Genomic DNA, 27,305 nt, shown 5'->3' with positions numbered 1-27,305 from the left:
GTATCAAATATCGACTAAAAATTCAGAAAAAAGGTATTCGGCTATGCATCGGATTAACTCCACATGCCTCAAACCCAATTTTTTTGTGTGTGTATAGCAGGTGGGGCCTAATGTGCTTTGTATTAAGGGTGATAATTCGTATTAGTAGATCGTGTTCGTGTCAATCCGTTTATTAATTGTGTTAAAAAATATTAATTCAAACACGACCTGTTTATTACACGTGTTAAAAATGTCAACCCAAACACGATCTATTTATTAATCATATTAATCGTGTCAACCTGTATAACCCGTTTAAATTAATATATTGAATAAATAACTACTATACCAATGACTTATTTAACACGATCAAGATAAATTTAACATGTTTATTAGTTAATTTTTTTTCCTTTAAGAAAAATAAATGAATTTTACCTACAAATACTAAAATTCACATTATTTGTATTTAATATGTCATATAAACTTTTATGTTATATCACATATCATTAGATTGCAGATGACACATATAGTTAATCGTGCTAATTCATGTCACTTCGTGTTAGGAGGTCAACCATAACCCAACCCATTTATTAATCGTGTCAACCCGATTATGACCCAAATTCATTTATAGTAAACTCAAACCCGCTAACTTCATGCGGGTTTCGAGTAGCGGATTTCGAATCGTGTCATCATCTCGCTAACCGAATTGTCAGCCCTACTTTGTATAGTTCGAAGCTGCTTTTAGGGGGCTGTATAGCAGAATTCTTAAAAAATACTGGGAATGGATAGTGTAAGCAAACAAACTAAATTTGATTAATTTCAGTTTCCAATTTCCATTTTGTAACCTTGTAACTACTATATTTACCTTATTAACTATGATCAACATCTCTCTCTCGGAATTAACATCTCATTCTATATAAGATCAATTCCTGTATACATTTTTTACCGTTATTAAATTAATGAGCATCCAGTTCCATCTAAAAAATCAAACTAGCCGTGCAGAATAATACGCTCTCACTACAAGAAAAAAGGCTATTAGCGACGATAAAAAGTCGTTGTCAAAAATAGAAAGTCATCGCAAATAAATTTTTAGCAACCACTTGTCGTCGTAAACCTGTCGCCGTAATTGATTCATCGTAAAAATAATTTTTGCCACGACTGTTATATTTGTTACGACAATCGTAACAAATGAGTCGTTGTAATTATTTTGTCGGTTACATCGTTAAGATGACATGACATTGAGTTTTTACAACCACATTTTTTGAATTAAGTCGTCGCAAAAGATGCAGATTTAGCTTCGTAATTTATATTTTTTACGACCACATTTATCGTCGCAAATAATATTTTAATTTTTTATTTATTTTTTTATTATTTTACTAATTAATGTTGTATATTACTATATATTTAAACCAAATATTAAATATAATTCATGATATTATAATAATAAAAAAGAATTAAATAAAAGGAAATAAATAATAAAAAATGTAAATAAAAATTATTATTGTAAAAAGTAATTAATAAAATAAAATAAAAATGTAATTATAGTAGAAATGTGCGGAAATATAAATTGTTACATTAATAAAAATCTAATCTCCTAAATTAGCAGTATTACTAGAATCGTCGTCGTTATCATTAGAAGGATTTAGAGGCGGATGACATGGACGGACATACGGCACATGAGGAGTAACCGCTAGGAAAGTCATGTTAGGGTGCATTTGAGTGATGAAATCCTACATCATTTTGACGCTCTTGTATAGCTGGAGGTTTTGCTGGTAACTCTGTTGCAAGTATTTTTCTACGTGTGGGTCAGAATGTGTCGTAGAAGATCTTACCAAGCCTGAGCCAGATGACGACGCATCCCCTCGATAAACTTTTTGTGGGAGTGTGCGACCCACTTCAATCTTGTGTCCTCTGCGGGTGCCCAGAAACTGCTCCATAATATCCTCCTCGTTAACTGTTCTTGCTGCGGATGATCCAGAAGTAGCAGACTGGTCTGGATTTGCGTTTCTCTTTCTCCCTCCATCTGATGCTACAAATATTAAGAGGAAAATAATTAAATACATAATGCGATTTAAATAAAAAAATATAATTAAACATTACGAGTGTACTTACAAAAGTCTGCTCAGCTTGGGGATTAACTCAAGTATCCTCACGACGATGCATGTCCCCTCAGTTATCAATGACGGACATCGGCTGCTGAGTCCCTGTGGTAGACTGTATAGTAGTTTAAATGTATATGAATATAGTGTAATCGATTACCAAATTAACATTTATATTGAATAAATTATTAACAAATACTTACTTTTTTCTCGCGATGTTGGGAGTACGACAGCCGACTATGAAAACTCGACCACTTTTGGTTGCTACGATTAAGTTTATTGATCCCTGACTTTTTCTATTTATGATTACATTCAGCGTTAGTAAAATTAACCTTTATTATATATTTTATAAAAACAACATATAAAAGAGATTCAATTACCTGAAACTTGTCGGACCTGAATCTATCGCAGTAATGACCCCAGTGATTTAGATTCCTGAGGTTTTTGGGAGGGTGGGCCTTAACTGCACTCTCATTTTGTGAACCACCAATATCTTAAAAATAGTCATGGAGGTTACTTTTCTAATCCTTATAACATTTTACAGCCTCCCTATCGACCACAAACCTAAGTATACCATCGTCGCGGTCATAATCGAGGTTGAACCATTCATGTAATACAATATAAACATGTTAAATGATTTTATTATATTAAAATTTAGATTAAATTAAAAAACAATAAAATTGAATAATTTATACTAGCAGGTGCTGCTGAATCTCTTTTTTATGTTGGATGTCCACGTCCTTCCAGGCATCGTGGAAAGGCTCACAAAGTCTTCATTCCTCGAACGCCCCCACACGTGCCACGTCATTTCCTTAGCAGTGTGACGGGAAGCATATAGACGATTCAACCGATCCTTCAAAGGAAAATATCAGAGTACTTTCCACGAAACGTTTTTTCCCTTTTTGCTCTTCCAACGACTTGTACTACATACTGGATAAGATTGCAAAGTAGCATTCTGCTTCCAAAACAAAGCGTAGTCATACTTACACACATGAATTGCCTCGTAGCTCAGACCTAGTTTACTTAATAGCTTCTTCACCTCAAAATGCGATGTAGGTAACTCTTCAGGGAGTGCATCTCTCAGTAGCTTCAATATTTCATCCATACACTCATTAGACCACTTGTACAACACTTTTAGGATAAGAGATCTCTAAATTCATCGTAATGAGTATCTTCTATAACTATTTCTGTCTCACCCATTGTCTCATGATCATCACTAATTCCAGCCACATCATTTAGCATTGCAAACATCTCGTCAACAGGTTCACTGACAACTATAGCAGCAACATGTACTTCACCATGGTGAATCCATGTGCTGTAACTTGTATCAAAACCCCATCGATGTATGTGGGCTTTCACTGCTTCTGGTAGCAGCATCTCATGATTTCTACACTTGATACACAGACAACTAATACCCCCGGTTGAATTTTCATAATTCTTTCCAACCTCAATAAAAGCACACAAACCATCCCAGTACTCATCAAACAACCGGTTCCTTAAATATATCCAACTATTATCCATAGGCATCTCCACTACGAAGAATTTATAAAGTTTTATCAAATTTTATGAAAATTAACATTAGTTTATTAAATTATTTTATTAGTAATGTAAAAGTAATTAAAATTTTAACCTAATTTTTTTAATCATCACTAAATTTCATACAAATTTCAATTTAATTATCACATATTTCAATTCTAGTTCTAATTTACAATTCACAATTCTAAATCTAAAACTACAAACTAAATTAAAAACCCAAAATAAAACCACAAACCACAACAAATACCAAAATCAATTTACAAAATAATAAAATATTAACTCACAAAATCTAAACCCATAAATACCGGGGGTTGGAAAACGGGAAGGCAGTAGGGAAGGGAGAGTGCCGGCGGCCGGAAAACGGCAAGTACAACCGGAAAAGTGAGCGGCGAGGGGGAGATGAAAACTCTGCATTTTTGGACTTTTTTTCTCCACAAATGAAAGATTTAAGGAGAGAACGATATTTTTAAGCTATTTTTAGGGTTTTTGGACAGTTTTTAGAGAATGAGAGAAAACACGAGAGGCTCACCAGAAAAAATAGCGGAAGGAGGTCTACGATCGCGTTTATACAGGTGGTTTTTTGCGACGACATTATGTCGTCGCAAAAAATATTAAATAGTCGTCACAATTAATGTTAAAACGACGTCGTTCTTCTTCACCTCATTAATATTTCTGAGAATATTCTTGAGGAATATACCAATGCTCATTTTTTGCAACGACAATTTAACAATGTCGTCGCAAATAATTTTAAGGAAATCACCAAAGTTTTTGCCTTTTTTTTTAGGGAAAATTAAATCCCCCATTATTTGCGATGCCACTATTAAAAAAGTCGTCGCAAAAACAGTCGTCCTTGATAGAATTTTTCAGAACCCTTTTTTGTGATGACACATGTCGTCGCAAAAACAGTCGTTCTAAAAAGAATTTTCTGGAACCATTTTTTGCGACGATTTTTCAATATGTCGTCGCAAAAAATAAAGAAATATCTATAACCTATTCGCGGAAAACCGCCAAATTTCCCACCTCTTTTTGGCCACGTCACCGCCAGCTGTCACAATCAATATTTGTGACGACATGTCGTTATAAATAATTAACAAAGTGGCGCTAGATTGGTTTTAGCACCAACGGATATTAGCAACGACATGTCGTCGCTAATAACTTGTGAAATTGTAGCAACGACATGTCGTCGCAAATAGTGAAATTTTTTGTAATGACATGTCGTCGTAAATGCTTAATGCGACGACAAGTCATTCAAAAATTTTGTTTTCTTTTTAGCGACAACATGTCGTCGTTAATATTGTAATTTTAGTAACAATAAATGTCGTCGCTAATAACCCTTTTTGTTGTAGTGTTTAGTTATTTCCTACTTATTTCTATATTTTTGCCATAGAATATCTGTATCAATTTATTGATTATTTATCCGTTTTTGAATAAAATCTACCACGTTCATTTAAAAAAAAAAAAAAATACCTTACTTTTAAGATGTTTTAGTGCAAATGTATACCACACATATATATGTTCCTTGCAAATAAAACGCCTTAATTTCATACGCGCCATCCAATGCCCAACAAAAATCTCCTTCATATATTATATATTTTTTTAAACCAGAGTCCTTCATACAATTTTAAGGAAATGACGAACTAACTAATTTTATATAACTGTATACTCACTAAATTATAAACACACACACATATATATATTTATATATATATATATATATATATATATATTTTTCAAATGACATAACTCATTTCACTTCGCAGAAAGAATCAAAATCATTCAACAAATATACTCTTGTATCTGTAAGCTAAATAATATATATCATGAATGGCTTGTCAAGATTAAACATCTTATTCTTAGTAATATTAACGATTTAGATTTTCTGTTTAATTTTAGTATTCTAAGTAGTATTTAACCAATTACAAATAACATTAAATGACCAAAATGACTTGAATGGAATATGGGCTATTTTCGTGTATCATACTGCATATATATTATAACGAATGGCACGTATATATCATCCAAAAAAAAAAAGAAGCTGGTATTTATGATAGTCTAAGGGGATGTTTGGTACCTAGATTTATTCCCTTATTCGAATCATGGTTCGTGGTTCGTTATAGTATTTTTTCTCATAAAAAATACACGTAAATTGAAAATGATTCTAATAACATAGTTTTAATCTATGAACCACAACGTATCTTAAAAGATTGCTCTTTCAAACTATAAAACAACGAAAAATTATATCAGAGATTGCAAATAATTACGATCCACAAAATAATTGGTATATACATACCCACAGAAAAAAAAGGGAAGAAAAAAAAAAATCAGAGAATAACTAACAAAGCAATAAATAAATGAGGGCCTACTTTTTTGGTTGCAATGTATACCTAAGCAAGTCACTAAAAAATAAAAAGAATTGACTCAGCACCCTGTGCCTAACCAAGTGTGCGTCCAGCATATTCCCGATTTCTCCATAATTGTCCAAAACTTTCTCCTAAATACTACTTTTATTTATTTTTTTTTACAACTCACGATAATTTCTTTATCACTGACGTTATAAGACCCTATATATCTATATACATAATTGTCTCTCACACCTTTATATTGTATCCATTACTTTCTTCTCCTCTCTCATCTTTTCCCAACAATTTCGTTTATCTGTGTGTATATATACTGTATGTTGTAGCTCTGTTGCTATAACTGCAAGAAGAAGAGACAGATATGAGTGATAGTAATATTGAATGCATGGACAGCCTTGAAGAGAGAGTTTCTGTGTTTTTCGATGAATATTCCGAGGAATATCCCGATCGTTGCTTCGAATATGATCAATTCGATGATGGTGATCATCATGATCAGGATTCGCAGGACCCGGAAGAGAGGAGGACCTTGTACTGGGAATCCCAACATTCCCTTCTTCAGGTAATCTCTTTTACTAGTAATTATTTAATTTCATATATATATATATATATGTATATAAATATAAAAGTTCTACTTTTTTGAAAGAGAAGAAAAATGGTGTTTCGTTTCTGGTTTTTACGTCTTAATATAAGGCAGAGAAAACACAACAGTAGCGTGTCCGAACTCTGAAAGACTATAAATTTTCAGAGAATTATTTTATTTCTAGAATATTTTTTAGTCCTAATTAACTCGAGTTTTTCAAGAATATAATTAGGATCATAATCAATTTTCTTATCTGAGGGCTACAACTTTTTTGTTTATTATACTTTTTGGAGAATGACTTAGGCCCCGTTCACTTCGCTGATTCGTGTTTAGAATTCGAATTTTTTTATAGTAAAAAGCTCTCACAAACAATCACATCTAATTTTTTTGCTACAGTAAAAAGCTCTCATATAAAATCACATCTCAACTCGAATTCTAAACTCGAATCAACGAAGTGAACGAGGTCTTAATGTGTTTCCAAAAAGAGAAAAAAAAAAGTGTAGAGATATTTGTGTCAAATTTATGGTCAACAATCATTTAGACGTGCTTATTTAATTAGGTAATGGTTTTTCCTCTTTGGCGTGCCTAGTGCCAGCTAAAATAACAGGTTATATTTATGCCGTGTGTTTCGTTGTTTGGCACATAGATACTAAACTAGTGGACACAATTTTTTGTTTCGAAAGGAAAAGGCAGTGCTGACTTTTAGGTACACAACAGAACAAAAACTTTAAGAAAGAAAAAACCGTTAGAATACCCCGCTTAACCTGTTAGGTTATGCTAGAGATATGTAAAAGACCAACTTTCATGTGATGGAAATTAGGCATCATAATTAGCCTATATAAGATGAAATTTAGGCATCAATTTTCTTTGTTTTTCCCTATTATTCACTTGGTATAAATGATAGTTCATTTTCATTTTCTACCACTGAACAAACTACATAAATATATATATATATATATAATATATATAATATATTATGATGTGTGTTCTTTTCTATTTAATTTGAGTACTCAATTCATGAAACAGGAGGTTTTAGAGCGATATAGCTCAACAGGATCGAAGTTGAGGAAAGAGATTAGCCGAACTACAGATATGGCGAGAGAGGCAGGGTCTTGCTATTGTCAAAAGACAAAGAACGAAGGCTGCAACCACTGCTTGCGACGAACTGTCGTCGATATGCTTCGCGACCAAGGAATCAATGCCACTCTTTGTACATCCAAATGGAGGGACACCAAAAAGTTTCCGCGAGGTAAATAAACTAATACGCATGCCATTTCAGGTTAATTAAATATTGCTGCATAAAGTTAACAAATGGATAAGCTTAAGTATTAGTGTTTCTTATTTCATATTTGAATTACGAGGTGAGAGCTTCACAAGTAAGGAATACCTAACTAAGAATGCCCTAGATGTGAGTGTTTCTGGGTTGCTAAACTTTTGATAAAATATAGAGAAGCAAACGCAAAAAATTCACAGACAAATCAAACCATATATGTGTCTTCAAGAGCAGTAGTAACATCGTATATTGCTAAATTATTTCATACTAAGAGATACTTAAAAATGTGGCCTGTTATACAAGTTAATAAAATTCTGTTGGTTTCATATGGTTTATAAAATTAGATCACGCCAAGATCAAATGGAAAATTCTAATTTGATAGGGTATAAAAAAAAAATTTCTATTATTTAGATATAGTTTTCAATCATCAAGTTTCGTTAAATTGTCATAGATTATTTAATTTATATGATTATGATTTAATATAATGGTATTACAAATTATAGCTAAATTTGATCTACCAGCAAAAAACGATGTGTAGGCTAAAATTCTCCCAAATAGTATGCTAAAATATTATGAAAATAGGACTTCCATAACACATTACACGTTGTGCTTTCTTTAAATATTTACTTAATCGCTCTATCTTGGCCGAGTTCCCCAGATTAGTATTGCGCCAACTTATTCTTCCTTTCACCGGCGCCACCAAATATTAATTACTTAAATTGGTTGTCGTTAATTGCACCAAATATATATAGTCATACATTAATTGTTCTCAATGTGTCACTAATAATTCATTATTAAAACAAAAGGTGTGCGACTATACTAAAAGACCTTGTATTGTTAATGTAACTTCAGGTTCCCACGAATATATCGAAGTGATGGGTAGCACATCAAGTGGAAAGAAAAAAATCCCATACATAGTGGAAGTTGAATTCCGAGACCAATTCGAGATTGCGAAGCCATGCCAGGAGTATCAGAAAATCGTCCGCGAATTGCCGGAGTATTACCTAGGAAAACCTGACTACCTATACGCCATTGTCCGAATTGTGTGCGACACAGCGAAGACGTCCATGAAGGAGAGGAAAATCCACATGGGGCCTTGGCGAAAGACCAACTTCATGCTCATGAAGTGGTCAGCTAATTCCATAATTGATCAGAAGTTGAAGTTTACTGAATCCTCCGATAAGTTCCGGCCACTATCACCGGCTAGAAAACTGTGTTCGCAGTTTTCCGCGGCTCTTCCGGCTGTCGTAGTTACATAGAAGTAGATTTTTGGTCTGATTAGTAGAAATTTGTATTCAAAATTTTGGCTCTCTTGTAGTATCCGGCTTGATAAAAATATTATTATTATTATGAGCAGATTTTTGGCGGTTTATGAAGAGAATATAGGCACTATAGTGTGGATTTTTGCCTTTTATTTTTTTACACATGAATGAGACGTTTAGTTTATAGATTCAGAACTATAATTCATGATTCTGATTTTTAAAGTTTAAATTTTTTATGAGAAAAAAACACTGTAAAAAATCAAGAATTATAATTCATAACTAGAAACGAACCCTTAACATAAACATCCCAGAAACCTACATAACCCAATCCCATAACGCTTTGCCTAACTTATAAAGGTTGTAGCGAGTGTAGTCATTATTGCTTAAGGTGGTAAAATTTGTTCCTTTGCATGTGTAACTTCTGTTCTGTATTTGCATTTCTTTTGAGCAAAGCAGTATTTTTCTCAATTATATATTATTGGCCACTTTATGTGCATAAGTTGCAAGGATGTGTTGAAGGTTCGTTTTGTTGTAACTATAGATTTAGAAAATGAGGTTGAAGCTTGATGGATACCCTACTTTTGGTCTATTAATACATATAAAAAATTAATTAAAAGAGAAAAGTACATGATTTTTTATGGTTTTATACAGGCTCATTATTTATCATCTTAAAAAATAAAATGTTATTGTAGTCTTTTATTTTCCTTTTATTAATTAAATAAAAACCATTTATTTTTTAGTGCAGTGGCGTAAATAATATTTTTATACCATGATATTTTTAATTTTTTCGTTTAATTAAGATACCCACCTTCTTGTCAAAAGGAGAAAAATTCTACTAGCATGAGAAAAAACACAGTTTCTAAATGCATGTCCACCAAATATTTAAGTGGCTACAAATGAATTCCATTTTTTTTAATTTGTGTTAACGCCCATATTTAAGAGGCTTGAAAGAAACTGGTAGGATATTTTTTAAAGACATGGCCAATCGTTTTCAACCTTTCAGGCAGATGTCCACTGATGTCATCATCTGAAATCGAAATGTTCTTTGTTTTCCCCCAAGTAATGCAACTGACCTTTATTAGGAGAAAAGAGACGTATGCTAAATGCATCATCGTTGTTTTTGAATTTTGATAGTCAAGACAGAGAAGAGACTGTACAAGAATCCTCAGCAGCGGACCATTAGAGATCGAGACAATTGAATGAGAAAATATTTCATTTGAAGAAGTAAATCCGGAAAAATAATCTGTCTAATTATGCAGATTTTCCAAGTGCTTCGAGTTAGTAACATACTTCTAGATACAACGTTCACGCTAGTAGATTTATGCAATCCCATTCCAGAGCTCTTTATTTTTTTTTTTTTTTGGTCCCAACTACATCCTATTAATTTTGGTTAAAAAAATCTCGTATACTTTAGTTACATATTACAGACTCACATACTATATAGGACAAAACGGGAAAAAGACGAGGATATACAGAAAACCACTAAGTTACAAAGGAAAACATTGTTGAGGGGAGAACAGACTTAGCAACTACCTCCAGAACTGAATTTGAGATATGATTAGAACTCTCTCAGGTTTTGACTCCCTGGAAAGAGGATGAAAGAATCCTAAAGAGCCCATCTGGGTTATCAGCATGTACCTATTAAAGCTTAGAATGAGAATTAGGAGAGAGAGAGAGCACAAAAAAGTAGCTTTATGATATAAATTGTTGGAACAAAATGGAGAATGATATATAGGCTCCAGCTTCAGTAGATAATTTCAAGAATATGAAAGGAACGTACCCAATGGCCAGCATCCTCAAGGACATGCATTTCAACACCACCTCCCTCTTCAGCAGCAAGCTCCTCAGCAGCATAAATCCTCTGAAGGTCTTCGAGGGCCCACCTGTGCAAGCTTCTTTCGGCTTTCAAAAAATTCACATGCACACCTCGAGGCACGTCTTCAACAACTTTCCTGTGACAGTGAAAACAAAATGAGCAAGCCAGCTCTAACTTTCTTCTTTTTTTTTTCCCCTATTTTTTGTGGGCTCAAGTTGGAATCTTGAGCGCCCACATCTTTGAGAAGCATAGAACTCTTGGTTATCCCTAGGAGGCAATCTTAAAACATTGAACTTGAGATGATGTGGGAGGCAAACCACAAACCGGACCACTCAACTGACTCTCACTATTCGCTAGCTCTAGGCATGGCGTTACATATTTGGAGAAAGCGGAGATAGATAACCAGGTAATTCCCTGGTTACTTCTGTTTGAAAATCTTATAAACAAAAAGTAACTGCAAGGTGGACTCCTTATAGAGGATGACGGTACTATCAGTATCACCACATAAAGTATAATCCTTATTTAATTAAATATACTTGTAATGTTTCCTTATAGAGAGAATGACAGTGCTTTCACAGAATAAAAGTGTAGGATACTAGAATGTGTACTTTTACCACATTTAACAGCCATATACAGAATTCAATATTATTAAGCTCAAGTTATTACCATAAATTTGTCTCTTCGTAGGACTGATACATTTCAGAAATTCCCTTGAGATCAAACACCCATGAGAAGCTTAACGATGATGAACTGGAAGTAGTAGTTGGGCGAAGATTTGTAACAACCCACTGCATAAATGTATAAATAGAAAAATAATGCATAATCAGAAATTAAAAAAAAAAAAAAAGTTAGTCATGATGCTTATTTCTTTATACTACCACCACAAACAACAACTTTCAACTCCTCGTGTTCATATGGCAAATTGGTCAGACAGATAGGTTCCACATTTTCTCAAATTTTTAAGAGCCAACAGGGATGAAACAAGATCTTGTAAATATATAGTTACTATTTGAAAATTGTGATAACTAAGAACACAAGTGTTAAAAAATGAGCAGCCGGATTATTTTTGTTTTGAGTAGCAGGTTTGATATATAGTTTGAGAGATCTAAGACAAAGATATTCAGGTATCCACTGTCATGATAATACCAATATTGTTTGATTAAGATGGGATCCCGACCACGTTTGAGCCTCATAGAACTTCCTTTCAGTATTAAGAAATGTAATATGTATGAGTTTTTGATAGGTTCCCTGGTCCCCCATTACGTTTCACCTATGCTAGAAGAAGGCCTAGAAGAACTCGGGTTGATGTGGCAGGAGGGGATGAGCTGGAGGCTGATGTGGTGGAAACGGTTAGAGGAGAAAAAGGGGCTGACATGGAAAGGGCACAAAGGGGAGATGAGCTCACCACGGGGTGAAGGGCGTGATGTCTCGGATCTCGAGAAGGGCCTTGGAAGAGGTGAAGGGAAGAGAAAACGGTTAGGAAGATTGAGTGAATAAAAACAAGGTGAGCAGGGGAGGATTGGTATCGAATATACTCACTGTAATTGTCATAGACGAGCTTAGGCTCTAGGGAGTGCAAGGGGTCGCTCGAACACCCCCATATTTTCCTGTAATTCCTTCGTTAATTGAAGTCTGAATCAAATTCAATCCGTGGTTTCCTTACCATTTCTCATTTCTTGTGTGAATTCCTAAATTTCTAATCCAAGGTCTTAACAAAGTGGTATCAGAGCAAGTTCTTGGGATGGCACCAGCAAAGAGGGGGGACGAGAAAACAGAGGGAGTCCGGGAAGAGATCTAGCGCGATCTGGAAGTCTTCAAAGGAGAACTGCAGGAGACCTTTCGCGAGGATTTGCAGAAAATCCCAAAGCTGGAAAGGAGCGTAGAAATGATGATAGGAAAGCTAGAAGAATTGCTTGCGGCAGCGAGATGTTTCTTCCCCAGGGACGTCGGCGGCGGCCATGGAGCTTCCTTCGATTCCAATAGCAGCACCAGGAGGTGGGGAGGAGAAGGGAGGTGGGACGCTCGGCGGCGGTGGGCGGATGGAGACTCCTATCCGCGAGGGGGGAAATCAGGGTGAATGGCGGACTAGGCGCGTGGAAATGCTTGTGTTCGATGGGGAGGAGCCTGATGGTTGGATCTTCCGAGCTGAGAGGTACTTTGCTCTCAATCGCAGTGTGGAAGCAGAGAAACTAGAGATAGTCGTGGTCAACTTCAAAGGCGAGGCACTGGCTTGGTTCCAGTGGGAAGACGGCCGACGAGCGATCCGAGACTGGGCGGACCTAAAACGGCTGATTTTGGAGCGTTTCCGGCCATCGCAGGAAGGGAGCCTCTACGAGAAATTTCTGGCTCTGCGGCAGGAGACTACCGTGAAGGAGTACCGCCGGAGCTTTGAAGTATTGGCGGCGCCTCTAACTGGGGTAACCGAGCAAGTATTGGAGGGTAGCTTCATAAAAGGGCTTAAGCCTGAAATTAGGGCTAAGATCAGGATGCTCAAGCCTGTTGGGTTGGGCCGAATAATGGAATTGGCCCAAATGGTAGAGGATAGGAACCATCAACTAAGGCCCACGAGAATGACCTTGGGCCTACACGGGTCTTGGCCTAAGAACTCTTCTCCTTCTCTTGCGACACGAAGTGGAAACAATTTTCAAACTAGACCTACACCTGCCACCAAGAAAACAGGGAGTGCGCCACCTACCCCTTTCCGCCGACTGACAGACGCTGAGCTCCAGGCGAAGAGGGAAAAGGGGTTATGTTACCGTTGCGATGGCAAGTATTTCATAGGCCACCGCTGTCCGAACAAGGAATTACAGGTCTTGGTGGTCAATGGAGAAGAACCAAAGGGGGACTGTACAGGCGAGCAGACCACAGAAGCATGGGAGGATGCCTTGGCCGAAGACTTGGTGGAACTGTCGTTAAACTCCGTGGTGGGGTTGACTGCTCCTCGCACGATGAAGCTCAAGGGGAGGTTAAGGGGGAGGATGTGGTAGTCTTGATCGACAGTGGGGCAAGCCACAACTTCATCTCCATGGATTTGGTTAAGAAGCTGGGGTTGGAGTTGGATACCACCGGTGGCTATGGAGTGGTGATGGGAACCGGCCTCACGGTCAAAGGTGAAGGGGTGTGTCGTGGCGTAGCCTTGACCGTGCAGGATGTGGCCATTGTGGAGGATTTCCTGCCTCTGGAGCTTGGGAGCGCCGATGTGATCCTCGGTATGCAGTGGTTGGAGACACTCGGGGCCGTGGCAGTCAACTGGCAGGCTCTATCGATGAAGTTCAAGATCGGTGAAACTCCAGTGGTATTGCAGGGAGACCCCAGCCTCGGTAAGTCTCCGGTGTCCTTGAAAACTATGATGCGAGCCTTGAAGCAAGAGGGACAGGGGTTTGGGGTGGAATTGGGCACGTTTTCAGTTGAAAACTAGCAAGGGGTGGTGTCGGTGGAGGCAGTGCCCGCCGCCTTACAGGCAATGTTACAGCGACACGCCGAGGTTTTTCAAATGCCTCCTGACCTCCCTCCACCACGGCTGCGCGACCACGCCATACCACTGAAAGCAGGAACTTCCCCAATCAATGACCGGCCATACCGGTAAGAAGTTAGTAGGAGAAATGCTTGCCGCAGGATTCATACAACCAAGCGTTAGCCCTTCTCCAACCCGGTTCTGCTAGTCAAGAAAAAGGATAGAAGTTGGCGATTTTGCGTCGACTATCGGGCGTTAAACCGTGAAACCATTCCAGATCGTTTCCCGATTCCGGTCATCGACGAGCACCTCGACGAGTTACACGAAGCCACCATTTTTTCGAAGATCGATTTGAAGTTCGGTTATCACCAAATCCGGGTGCGCAGCGAGGATGTGCCGAAAACGGCTTTCCGCACCCACGAGGGGCACTACGAGTTCATGGTCATGCCGTTTGGGTTGACCAATGGCCCGGCCACGTTCCAGTCTCTCATGAACGAGGTATTTCGGCCTTTTCTCCGAAAATTTGTGTTAGTATTTTTTGATGATATCCTGGTGTATAGCCATACGGTGGAAGAGCATGCCGAGCATTTAAAGATAGTGCTTACCGAGCTAGCTAAACACAGCCTCTACGCGAATGCAAAAAAATGTTGCTTTGGGCAATCCACGCTGGAATATTTAGGCCATATCATCTCACGGGAAGGGGTGGTAGCAGACCAAGCCAAAATCGCAGCCATGATCAATTGGCCACCGCCCACCAATTTGCAGGAGCTTCGGAGGTTTTTGGGCTTAACAGGTTACTATCGGAAGTTCGTTAAGGGGTACGGATCCATAGCTAGGCCACTAACAAATTTGCTAAAGAAAGACAGTTTTCTATGGACGGCAGAGGCTGCAACAGCTTTCCACATCCTCAAGGCAGCCATGACAACAGTCCCCGTGTTGGCCTTGCCGGATTTCTCCCGGGCATGTGTGGTTGAGACGGATGCATCGGGGGTCGAAATCGGGGCAGTATCAATGCAAGATCAGCGACCAATCGCTTTCTTTAGTTAAGCCCTTTCCAACTCCGCTCGCTTGAAATCGGTTTACAAGCGCGAACTTATGGCCATTGTCTTAGCAGTTCAGAAATGGCGGCCATACCTCATAGGGAGGCACTTCATTATCCGCACCGACCAAAAGAGTTTGAAATTCTTGTTGGATCAACAGGTTGTCAGCGAACCTCACCAACAATGGCTGTCTAGACTTTTAGGCTTTGATTTCGAAATTCAGTATCGCCCCGGATTGGAGAATAAAGCTGCGGATGCCCTCTCCCGCCTTCCCACTTCTGCGGAACTCCAGTTGCTGGCCGCACACTTTGAGCTCAATGCGGAGGAGCTTCACCGCCACAATGCCAAGGATGCCAAGCTCTCTCGCATTATGGCGGATCTGCGAGCCGATTCAGGGGCTCATCCGGGCTTCACCCTGCAGCAGGGACGTCTCATGAGAGAAGGCCGGGCTGTGGTCTCACGCGATTCTCGACTGATAAACGAATTGCTCCACACCTATCATAACAGGGTGGCTGGAGGGCACTCAGGGGTGCTCAAGACCTATCGACGGTTGGCAGCAGATTGGTATTGGTTTGGAATGAAGAAGGACGTCGAGGCCTATGTTGCGAAGTGCGGGATTTGTCAGCAAAACAAATATGAGACCTTGGCTCCTGGGGGATTGCTACAACCCCTGCCCTTCCGGGCAAAGTATGGGACGATCTATCAATGGATTTCATTGAAGGGCTACCCAAGTCAGCAAGATTCAATGCCATCCTGGTCGTCGTTGACCGTTTGAGTAAGTACACCCATTTCATTCCGCTGAAGCACCCTTTCACTGCGACGATAGTGGCAGACGAGTTCCTTCGCGGCGTGGTGAGGCTGCACGGTATTCCCCGCACTATTGTCTCCGATCGCGATAAGATTTTTCTAAGTAAATTCTGGACATAATTGTTTAAGCATTAAGGCTCCACCCTAACTCGGAGCATGGCCTGTCACCCTCAAACGGACGGGCAAACCGAAGTGGTCAATCGATGTCTTGAGACCTACCTTCGGTGTTTCTCCTCGGATGCACCCCAACAGTGGTCACACTGGCTTCCTTGGGCAGAATATTGGTACAATACATCCTTTCATACCACCACACGAATGACCCCTTTTCGTGTACTCTATGGCCGTGACACCCCCCCTCCCCCCTGGTGCGCTATGGACTGGGGCTATCTCCTGTGTCGACCGTGGACAACCAACTGGCAAAGAGGGATGCCACTCTTGAACTTCTGAAACAGCAACTGCAGCGGGCGCAGCAAAAGATGAAGGCCCAGGCGGATGGTTCTCGCCGCGATGTTTCCTTTGACGTCGGCAACTTGGTGTATCTCAAGCTCCGCCCTTACCGGCAGAAATTGCTGGCACAACACCGCAACGAGAAGCTTGCACCTCGCTTCTATGGTCCATTTGAGGTGCTTGCCAGGGCTCCAGGTTCGACCGTCCGCACTGCAGGGAGTCCGCTAGGCGTCCCATGGGTCCACGTCGGCACTGGAGGTCCTCATCCATTGGGAGGCGATGCCTGACCACGAGGACAGCTGGGAAAGTTTCGACCGTATATAGGCAGCCTTCCCAGATTTCCACCTTGAGGACAAGGTGAGTCTTTGGGCCGGGGGTATTGATAGGTTCCCTGGTCCCCCATTACGTTTCACCTATGCTAGAAGAAGGCCTAGAAGAACTCGGGTTGATGTGGCAGGAGGGGATGAGCTGGAAGCTGATGTAGTGGAAACAGTTAGAGGAGAAAAAGGGGCTGACATGGAAAGGGCACAAAGGGGAGATGAGCTCACCACGGGGTGAAGGGTGTGATGTCTCGGATCTCAAGAAGGGCCTCGGAAGAGGTGAAGGGAAGAGAAAACGGTTAGGAAGATTGAGTGAATAAAAACAGGGTGAGCAGGGGAGGATTGGTATCGAATATACTCACTGTAATTGTCATAGACGAGCTTAGGCTCTAGGAAGTGCAAGGGGTCGCTCGAACACCCCCATATTTTCCTGTAATTCCTTCGTTAATTGAAGTCTGAATCAAATTCAATCCGTGGTTTCCTTACCATTTCTCATTTCTTGTGTGAATTCCTAAATTTCTGATCCAAGGTCTTAACAATTTTTTTATGTAAAACTTGTTTATTTATGTATCTTTTTAATGTTGATGCTATCAAAAGTACTAAAAATATGTTCTAATGTAAATTTTCGTCATTTCCATAAATTTTTCTAATATTTCCACCGATATCTTGATATTTTCTCCAATATTTCCTGAAGTTTTCTCAGGGCCAGAAGTAGGGTTTAGGAGGAATATAATTCTTATTCACCTTAGAGAAATACACTATACAGCTGAATATATATACAGGTTTTAGGGATAACCACAGCCCGGTTTAGCCCGTTATTTTCAGTACCCTAGATAACAAAATTAGTAACTACTTATCTAGTAATTAGAGAGAAATCATGAAACTAATCAAATAAGGAAAAAATACAGCTGTACAAATCAGCCCTAATTACACCGGTTTTCCACACTCCCCCTCCAGCTGGAGAATATATGTCAATCATTCCCAGCTTGGATAATAGGTGTGTAGACAATTTCAACAATCCCATCCTCTATCTTCTCTTTGATAAAGTGACGGTCTATTTCCACATGCTTGGTACGATAATGAAGGACTGGATTCTTCGAAATACTAATGGCTGCCTGATTGTCACACAACAGCTTCATAGGAGTCTTGACTGGAAGTTGTAGTTCCTCTAGGAGTCTTTTTAGCCACATTCCTTCACAAATTCCGAGAGCTAGGGCTCTAAACTCAGCTTCAGCACTACTCCGAGCGACTACTGATTGTTTTTTGCTCCTCCAGCTGACTAGATTTCCCCATACAAATGAACAATATCCAAAAGTTGATCGCCTATCAGTCAAAGACCCTACCCAATCTGCATCTGACAAAACCTCTATTCCCCTGTTGGTTCCTTTCCTGAAGAATAGACCTTTGCCAGGAGACATCTTCAAGTACCTCAGAATCCTGTACACTGCTTTTTGATGTTCTTCATTCGGACTGTTCATGAACTGACTAATCGTGCTAACTGCAAAGCTGATGTCTAGTCTTGTGTGAGACAGGTAGATTAGCTTACCCACTAACCTTTAATATCTTCCTTTATCTATTGGACCTGAATCTCCTTTAGTCCCAATTTTGTTGAAAGGGTCCATAGGAGTGTCTGAAGGCTTGCAGCCAAGCATGCCTGTTTCTTTTAGTAAGTCCAGCATGTATTTCCTCTGCGAGATTGAAATTCCTTTGCTAAACCGTGCTACTTCCATTCCAAGAAAGTATCTTAGAGCTCCAATATCTTTGATTTCAAACTCCCGACTCAAGATCCCCTTTAGCCGAGCAATTTCTACCTCATTATCTCCAGTAACAATTATATCATCGATATAGACAATAAGGATCGTAATCTTACCATCTGAAGTCCTCTTAATGAACAATGTGGTCTGATTGTCCCTGCAAATATCCCTGCTCCTTAACTGCCTTGGTGAACCTGTCAAACCAAGCTTATGGCGATTGCTTAAGACCATATAGTGACTTCAGAAGTCTACACACCTGTTTGCCGCCACTTAATTGCTTGAGCCCAGGTGGGATCTCCATATATACTTTCTTTTCCATATCACCATTGAGGAATGCATTTTTAACATCAAACTGATGCAAGTTCCAGTCAAGATTGACGGTTAAAGAAAGTAGTACTCTGATGGTATTCATCTTTGCCACTGGAGCAAATGTTTCCTGATAATCAATCCCGTAAGTCTGTGTGAAGCCCTTTGCCACAAGTCTTGCCTTGTACCTATCAATACTCCCATCTGCTTTGTATTTAACAGTGAAAACCCACTTACAGCCTACTGCTTGTTTTCCCTGAGGGAGATGAGTAAGCTCCCATGTGCTGTTCTTCTGCAAGGCTCTTAGCTCCTCATTAACCGCTTGTCTCCATTCTAGATGTAGTAGTGCCTCTTGAATATCCTTTGGTATTTGGATGCTGTCTAGACTCGTGGTGAAAGCCCTGTAACTCAAAGATAGTTTCTCATAGGACACAAAGTATGAAATTGAATGTTGGGTGCACGATCTAACTCTTTTCCTTTGAGCAATTGGCTTAGTAAGATCATCAGATACGCACAAATCATTAGGATAGGAGTCGGATTCAGTGTTACCTTGTATTCCTTCACTTGGAGTTGAACTCGAATTGTCTGCTTGGCAAGGCGTGAGAATCTCAAGATGCTCAACCGGTTTAGGGTTCTTCTTCCGCCTGGTGTAGAGAAAGGGTGATATCACTCATGGGATCTTCTAACATCAGGCTATCCCAAAACTAATATTCTTGTATTTTCTCCCCCTGAATAGCAGTTTTGGAATAAAATGGGGCACTCTCCATGAAAGTCACATCCATAGTGATATATGTCTTTCTAGTGGATGGACAATAGCACTTGTAACTTTTATGATGAGGGGAGTACCCTAGGAACACACACTTACGAGACTTGAAATCAAGTTTGCTACGTTGATGAGGAGGAATATGGACATAGGCTGAACATCCGAACACTTTGAGTAGTATAGTGTTCACCACTCGGCTTTGAGGGAAGATTTTAAGGAGTACTTGGCAAGGTGTACTAAACTTCAAGATTCGAGATGGCATCCTATTAATTAGATACATAGCAGTTAAAACTGCTTCCCCCCAAAAATGTTTTGGAACATTACTAGCAAATAGGATAGAATGGGCTACCTCAAGAAGATGTATGTTCTTCCTTTCTACTATTCCATTTTGTTGAGGTGTATCTGTACATGTACTTTAATGAATAATGCCATTCTCGAGAAGGTAGGGTCCTAGGATTGAATTGAAATATTCCCGAGCATTGTCGGTTCGAAAGACTTGAACAGTGGCTTGAAACTGATTTTTAATCATTGAGTGGAAGGTTCTAAACAAAGGTCCAGCTTCTGATTTTTCTTTCATAAGGAATACCCAAGTAGCTCGAGTGTGATCATCAATAAAGGATACAAACCATCTTACACCAGTTATATTTGGAATCCGAGATGGTCCCCAAATATCATTGTGTATGACTGAGAAAGGATGAGAAGGTTTGCACCCTTGAATAGGGTATGTACTACGACAATGCTTCGAAAACTGACACACTTCACATTGGAAAAATTTTGGATTTTTATTGATAAATAATGAAGGGAACATTTTTGCCAAGTACATGAAATTTGGGTGTCCTAAACGAAAATGCAGTAACCTAATGCTACTGTCTTGATTGGAATCGAAAAACACAGAAGGGTCTGAATCTTGAACTGAGGAGGACGTGGAGTGATGAGCCAGAGAATAAGAATGAGCCTTGTCCCTAATCCAGTAGAGTCTCTGATCTTCCTTAGCATTGCCAATCATCTTCCCCGAGTCCAAATCCTGAAATAAACATGAAGTGGGAGAAAACTTAGCAACACATTTAGAATCCTTAGTTAGCTTGCTAACAGATAACAAATTGCAAGTTAATTTGGGAACCAAAAGAACGGACTGAAGAGTTAATGTATTAGACATGACCACTTTTCCAATTCCTGATACTAGGGAAAGTGATCCATCAGCAATCCAGACTTTATAATCTTTAAGGCAAGGATAACACTCTTGAAATAATGAAGCATCACCAATCACATGGTCTGAGGCTCCTGAATCAACAATCCACCCAGCGGAATCCTAGGTTTTGACATGATGAGTGGCTGAAAAAATACCTTTCTGGGCAGCAGATCCCGTGGAGATAGTTGGGGCAATATTGGCATCTGGTTGAACATCTTCTGCAGCCATTCAATTTGCTCCTTGCTAAAGAGGTTTGGTTCCGAGCTTGACGGATTTTCCTTGTCTTCGGGGGCAGCAACAAAGCTTCGGGCTTCCCTTTCTCGACTTGGCTTCCAATCAGCGGGCTTACCATGAATTTTCCAGCAAGTGTCTTGAGTATGACCTGTTTTCCTACAGTGGTCACACCAAGACCGAGTTTTCTTCTGTTTTGTGTCGTGGGCTGCATTGATTCCTCTTGCTGCAAGGGCCGAGGCTTCGGTTCCTGTGGGCAGTGAGCTTCCTAGCATAAGTTTCTTCCTACTCTCCTCTCTCCCCCCCCTTCATCAAGGGATTTGTCAAGCCCTAGAAGAAACTTGAAAACTCTCTCGTTCTCTATAATTTTCTTATATAGAGTTGCATCTCCAGGACATTCCCATGCCGAACTATCAAACATATCCAATTGTCTCCAATACTGTGTGAGACAATTATAGTATTGAGTGACTTTTAACTCACCTTGTCGTAAATCATGAAGTGCCCCCTTGATCTCGAATAATTCAGCAGTGTTTTCGTTATCGGAGTAAGTCTCTTGAGCAGCCATCCATATTTCATGTGCAGTGTCGTAGAACAGAAAATTCTTCCCTATATCTGTGTCCACGGTGTTGACTAGCCAAGACATCACCATATTATTTTCTGCTTTCCAGATCTTATACTTGGGGTCATTCGGTTTGGGTGGAACAGCCACACCCGTAAGGTAATCGTCCTTCCCTTTACCTGAGATGAACATAATCACTGACTTGGCCCATTGGAGATAATTCTGACCATTCAACTTGTGTTGTGTGATAAGGAGTGAGCCCTCTGATCGTCCAGCATTCACACAGTCCTGACCAGCCATGGCTCCTGAGGTGCTGTCAGTTTCTGACGCCATATGATGGGTGATGGGTTAGGGTTTTTCTCGGTTGATGACAGTAACCGAAGCTAGGGTTATGGCTTGAAATATTTCTCCTAAACCCGGATTAGCAGCCTTGCTCTGATACCATGAAGTTTTCTCGAGGCCGGAATTAGGGTTTAGGAGGAATATAATTCTTATTCACCTTAGAAAAATAGACTATACAGCCAAATATATATACAGGTTTTAGGGATAACCACAGCCCGGTTTAGCCCCTTATTTTCAGTACCCTAGATAACAAAATTGGTAACTACTTATCTAGTAATTAGAGAGAAATCAGGAAACTAATCAAATAAGAAAAAAATACAGCTGCACAAATCAGCCCTAATTACACCGGTTTTCCACATTTCCGTAAAACAAGAGTACCGATATTTCTACCTATACTGATATTTTCATCCTTGGTCATAACCAGCTTGGAGGTATAGACAATATGTAGCAGAAGCTTATAGGTTGAAATGTACCTGTGCCACATCTTTGGAGAACCCTTCTTGAAGTAGTGCGTTAATAATATGCCGCTTTGAGGAGACCTTCATTGAAAAAAGAAACACGAGTTAAAATATGTCCATAAAAAAGGAGGAAAATACTTTAACCATCTAAGATAAATTACATGCCAAAAAGAAGCCATAGCATAACAAAATAAGAAATAGAGAAACAAACTATCAAAGCAACGTTAAAAAGTAAATATGATATTAGGTGCAAGCATGGGTGAAAGTGCTTCAACAAATTTACTACTAGTAGAGCAAAGAGGAAATTACATGTTCTGTTTTGAAAGGGCAACAATTGCCAAAAGAGAGGAGAATACAAAGACAAGGTTTAAGCAGTGACTAACAAATCACCTCTTTTGGTAGTTTACTTAGAAAAGATATTAGTTCTGCTGGATGGTCCTCCCCATCTCCACCAGGTCGAACTTTTCCAGGAGTCGCATCTAGAACCCAGACCTAAGAATAATTTACAGGAGGGAAAAAAATATGAGCACAAACATAATCACCAACAGTTTGATAATACATTCAGAAAATTAGTTTCTGCCATGATTCAAAAGCCTTGATGTAATGCAATTTCACTTTTTAAAACGTCTATTTACCTTCATTTTGGCAAGTCAATGTTCTAAACCGGGTTCCATACAAAAGACATTTTATCAAGGGTTCAGAATCGAGGACAATGATAAACTGAGAAACTAACATTGAACACCCCCAAACACACATACATTCATGAATGTTTATGGGCACACGTGTTCTAGAAACTCAGCAGATTATGCCAAGGCCAGAATCAAATTCCATGTCAACAATATCAGACAGCAAGAAACTTACTCTGACAGGTCTTGCAAGAGGCTTAGCGGCTTGTTCCACCATGCTTAAAACAACTACAAACAAAAATATAATATAAAAGTAAGCACCAGTATCACTCAAAACACAATTAATGCATTTCTCAAGAACCAAGCACAAGTTCGTGACATTAAAATAACTACAAAAATAAACCTTAAGATACCTTTTCCACCAAAACTGTGGCCAACAAGGACACGAGGTGTTATTCTCAACTGTCGAACCTAGATAGAAGAAAGAAAGAAACTTATTTCTCTCTTTTGTCAGAGGGAAAACAAAATAAAAATGTGAGAGGAAAAATTGCATGCATAACTCCTATTTTAGATCCTCAAACATCATAAACTGTAATTCACATGTGCAACCTCCAATATTAGAAGTGGAAGGTAGTTGTGTTGTTAGTTAGGATTGACAAAACCAAGCAGCCATACATGATGTAGAGTGTAAACAAAACTACAACAGTAAACAGTAAATAAACACGTACTAGCTTTAAGACATCAAGAGCAGTGGACGCAACAGTATGCGGACCTCTCTTCGTCATTGAAGCGGAATCACCATGGCATCGCAGGTCTACTAAGAGAAACTGTCAAAAAAGAAAAAAATGGAACCAAGTATGACTCTTGGTGTCAACAACAAAATGCTTTATGGAACTCTTTAAGCTGCATTGCAGAATACCTGCCATGTTGGAAACTCTTGAGCCAATCTCTGAGCAAAGGTTCCTAGAAAAAGAATATAATGAAAAAGACTCGTAAAGTGTTTAAACTGAAATAAAGATACTTATACCAGCAAGCATAATATTATAGGAATTTTTAATGGCAATAAATGCTGTCATAGTTGACAAAAGAACTAAACGTCCCACATGGAAAAAGAGTACATAACTACATAAGGAAGGTGTCTACAATCGCAACAGGGGACAAAAAAGAAATGAGTGTTTATTTGATGACATATTCAACAAATGTAAATGCAAAATAGAAATGAGTCTTTAATTGATGTCATATTTGATATTGCAATTACAAATAGGAAGCGACGGGATACGAAGAGAAAAGACTAGCACCGAATGACAACATATCAAGTCATTTGACTAATATTTATCCCATCTGATTGAGGACAATTTCTGAGAAAACAAGTACCAATCTGGTATGGAGTTTCAGAAGTGTCAAGTGCCTACCCCAGTTCTTTCGGCTACCTAAAATGCCATGAAGAAAAACAGCTGTTGGTGGATCAGGCAACGATCTATCCGCTACAGAACTCCATCTAACCTGCGGATAAAATTGTCTATGCTCAGACTTGCACCCATTGACAAGAGACTAATTTTCCGTCTTTCTCAACCACATATTCAGTTATATATTCCCATATTTAATTATAGTTTCATCATGCTTTGTTATTGATACTACAAAAAATTTTAGTCAAAAGAGGATTGAAGAAATTTCTTAATTCTTAACAAATTAGTAAATTTGATGCTCAATAACATCCACATCAATAAAAAATAAAAATATGAATCAACATGTCGGTGCTATATTAAGCCACAGTAAGCGCCTGATGTCATTTCCAAGTTCAGAACTTGAAAAATATCAAATGCACCTAAAAGATAAATCCCTAACAGAATTTAGGGACACGCACAATACAGGAGGACAGAGATCTAGTTCAGATAGCAAATGAACCACGAAAATTTTCAAAACCAATGCAGAACTAAAAGAGGAGATAAAGACTCACGAGTGCTCCTTGAACAAGATCGTAAGCCTGCAAAAGAAACATCACAAAAATCAGTCAAATGACTCGAAATTTTTCTAAGCTTAAATTATTCTCGAACAATTTTAGCCATTGAAACTCCATTACAAGTATTTCAGGAGGCTTTGCCACATCTTTGGTGCGTGCAAGCCTCTCATCTACTAATGCCATGCGAACAATATGGTCTTTATCCATCCTCCTCGAACGGCCACGAGCTAACCAAGAGCCACGACATGCATCACTCTACCACAAGAAACAAGGTTAAAAAGAGAATGAGAAATAGTTAAAACAACTAACATTTATCTAACATCTAATTCCATTATTATTTATCACTAGTGGTTCATATGAGAACAAAACTAGTTTGGTTATACAACATTAAAGAATCATTGGCCGTGTTTGGAATTGATCTCGTTTTTTTTACGTTTTTCGAGAAAGAAAAAATGAAAACATTTTTAAAACGGCATTTAGCGCAATAAAGATAAAAAATAGAAATGAAAATGATTTTTTTAGTTTATTATAAAATGAGAGAGAAATGAAAAATGACTTAGTCGTTTTTCATTTTTTGTTTTTGTTTTCTCCTTTCTCGAGCAAAGAGAGACATTAATGGATTTTTTTATACTGAAAATAATCTTGATAAAACTACCAAATGTATTTTCAAAAATGATTTCTGTCTGAGATTAAAAACGTTTTCATTTTCATTTTTATACAAAAAATAAAATCATTTTAGAACGAGTTATAAATGCGTCTATTGTTTCTCCCCCAAATTTTGAGGGAGCCAAGGTAAGCAAGAAACTTACATGTGCTTCTTTCGTCTTCCATAATCGACTTCTTTTGTCTTCTGTTTGCACTAATTTCATTCTTGCCAATTTCATTACCCATTTTTCAATTCAATTTCAAGTTTAGCTTCCGTTTCAGTACACGTGCAAAACTACCCTTTAGTTCTGATGGTATTCGACTATTCGTAAAAGTGTATATAATCTACAAATATATCTCAACTGCTTTGTCCTTTCAGGGCTCATTGAATTAGTGAGCAAATTGATAATCTTCAGAAGATTAGTATAAAATTATACGAGGACCCAACTAATAATACGTATGAACAACATCCTAGGATACTACTTTGCACCATATATAACATGCGTACATACATTTCTATAACAACTACAAGACGAAATAAATACATCCACACGTCATCAAATTGCAAGATTAAGCGTTTCATCTAACAGCTTAACGCAACCAACCTAACACTTAGGGGGGGGGGAATATTAAGAACGTTACCAGAAACGGCAATGAAACTCGAGAATTGGTTCTGAGAGCCGATGAAAACTTCAAGTTCTCGGGAAAACAAAGGGATAAGCTACCTCCATGACCGCACGTCGCCAGATTCGACATCGCCCACATTTTCATCCGAGCGCGAGAAACAAGAAGAGGAGGAAGAAGAAGAAGAAGAAGACGACGACGACGACAATGTCTTGAAAAGAAAAATCCAGATCCCGACAATGACGGCTGAAAATGCAAGAGAGAGAAATTGTAGAGAGAGAAAGAGGTAGTTGGGAGGCGGAGACACCAAGAGAAAGACGGTGCCTCGCGGACCTCCCTTCTTTCTCTCTCTTAGTTAAGCCGAAAATTTGAAGACAAGTGGGCGACTTTGTGGCCGTCGCTTCCTCTCTCGTATTTTTTTTTTTTAATTTTATATTCAATTATTTTGTGAAGTGGTGGACCGTGGCCGTGAAATACTACCCGACGCCTCCGCGGGTATTTTGAAATGACAAAAATGCCATTGATTTTTGCCGCCACGTGAGAGAACATGCGGTAGTTCTGAACAGTACCTGTGTACTATACTAGCCAACTGTACCCACTTCAGAAAGACAATAGCTATGTAAAAGGCGGCGTGGCGTAGGGCAAACTCCAGTTAATGGCGGGGTTAGGCGGGCAGCCCGCCAGCCCCTAAATCCAACCGGTTTACGAGAGAAATTACTGAATTTTTTTTCTACAAGTAATAGAAATCACTGGTGATTCTATTCGTAAATTGAAAATAATTTTAATTTTATAATTTTAATTTATAAATTAAACGTAAATTATTAAATTAAAAAAATGTCATTTTTTATAATATTGAGTTCTGTAAATCTTTTACTTGATTT

At 38.7% G+C, this 27,305-nt stretch overlaps 2 protein-coding genes across 2 annotated transcripts; one reads left to right on the top strand and one right to left on the bottom strand.

The window, feature by feature from the left end:
* Positions 1 to 6,195: 6,195 nt before the first annotated feature.
* Positions 6,196 to 9,205, top strand: LOC21395950. The gene is made up of 3 exons (XM_010100339.2): positions 6,196 to 6,527; positions 7,575 to 7,797; positions 8,674 to 9,205. The coding sequence occupies exons 1-3, from the start codon at positions 6,330 to 6,332 to the stop codon at positions 9,078 to 9,080; spliced, it is 828 nt and encodes a 275-aa protein (XP_010098641.1). The 5' UTR covers positions 6,196 to 6,329; the 3' UTR covers positions 9,081 to 9,205.
* A 1,225-nt stretch (positions 9,206 to 10,430) lies between these two features.
* On the bottom strand, positions 10,431 to 26,850 carry LOC21395948 (abhydrolase domain-containing protein C22H12.03). Its single transcript, XM_024167118.1, has 13 exons — positions 26,443 to 26,850; positions 25,276 to 25,410; positions 25,153 to 25,179; positions 24,608 to 24,698; positions 24,115 to 24,158; positions 23,924 to 24,022; positions 23,609 to 23,666; positions 23,431 to 23,483; positions 22,960 to 23,061; positions 22,585 to 22,650; positions 11,566 to 11,687; positions 10,864 to 11,035; positions 10,431 to 10,721 (listed from the first exon to the last, which is right to left on the bottom strand). The coding sequence occupies exons 1-13, from the start codon at positions 26,569 to 26,571 to the stop codon at positions 10,653 to 10,655; spliced, it is 1,167 nt and encodes a 388-aa protein (XP_024022886.1). The 5' UTR covers positions 26,572 to 26,850; the 3' UTR covers positions 10,431 to 10,652.
* Positions 26,851 to 27,305: the final 455 nt, after the last annotated feature.

Source organism: Morus notabilis, unplaced genomic scaffold (genome assembly GCF_000414095.1).
Source record: "Morus notabilis unplaced genomic scaffold, ASM41409v2 Scaffold1012, whole genome shotgun sequence".
In the NCBI taxonomy this organism is placed as follows: Eukaryota; Viridiplantae; Streptophyta; class Magnoliopsida; order Rosales; family Moraceae; genus Morus; species Morus notabilis.
This window is presented reverse-complemented; position numbering and strand designations above follow the sequence as displayed.

What these genes read in the sequence shown, in the direction of transcription:
- LOC21395950 (XM_010100339.2), top strand. Translation starts at nt 6,330, where the DNA reads ATGAGTGATAGTAATATTGAATGCATGGACAGCCTTGAAGAGAGAGTT. An exon ending in CCCAACATTCCCTTCTTCAG is followed by an intron (nt 6,528 to 7,574) that starts GTAATCTCTTTT and finishes TTCATGAAACAG; the next exon opens with GAGGTTTTAGAGCGATATAG. An exon ending in CACCAAAAAGTTTCCGCGAG is followed by an intron (nt 7,798 to 8,673) that starts GTAAATAAACTA and finishes ATGTAACTTCAG; the next exon opens with GTTCCCACGAATATATCGAA.
- LOC21395948 (XM_024167118.1), bottom strand. Translation starts at nt 26,571, where the DNA reads ATGAAAATGTGGGCGATGTCGAATCTGGCGACGTGCGGTCATGGAGGT. An exon ending in TAAGTAAACTACCAAAAGAG is followed by an intron (nt 22,651 to 22,959) that starts GTGATTTGTTAG and finishes TTTTCAATGAAG; the next exon opens with GTCTCCTCAAAGCGGCATAT. An exon ending in TCTCCAAAGATGTGGCACAG is followed by an intron (nt 11,688 to 22,584) that starts GTACATTTCAAC and finishes ACATTTATGCAG; the next exon opens with TGGGTTGTTACAAATCTTCG.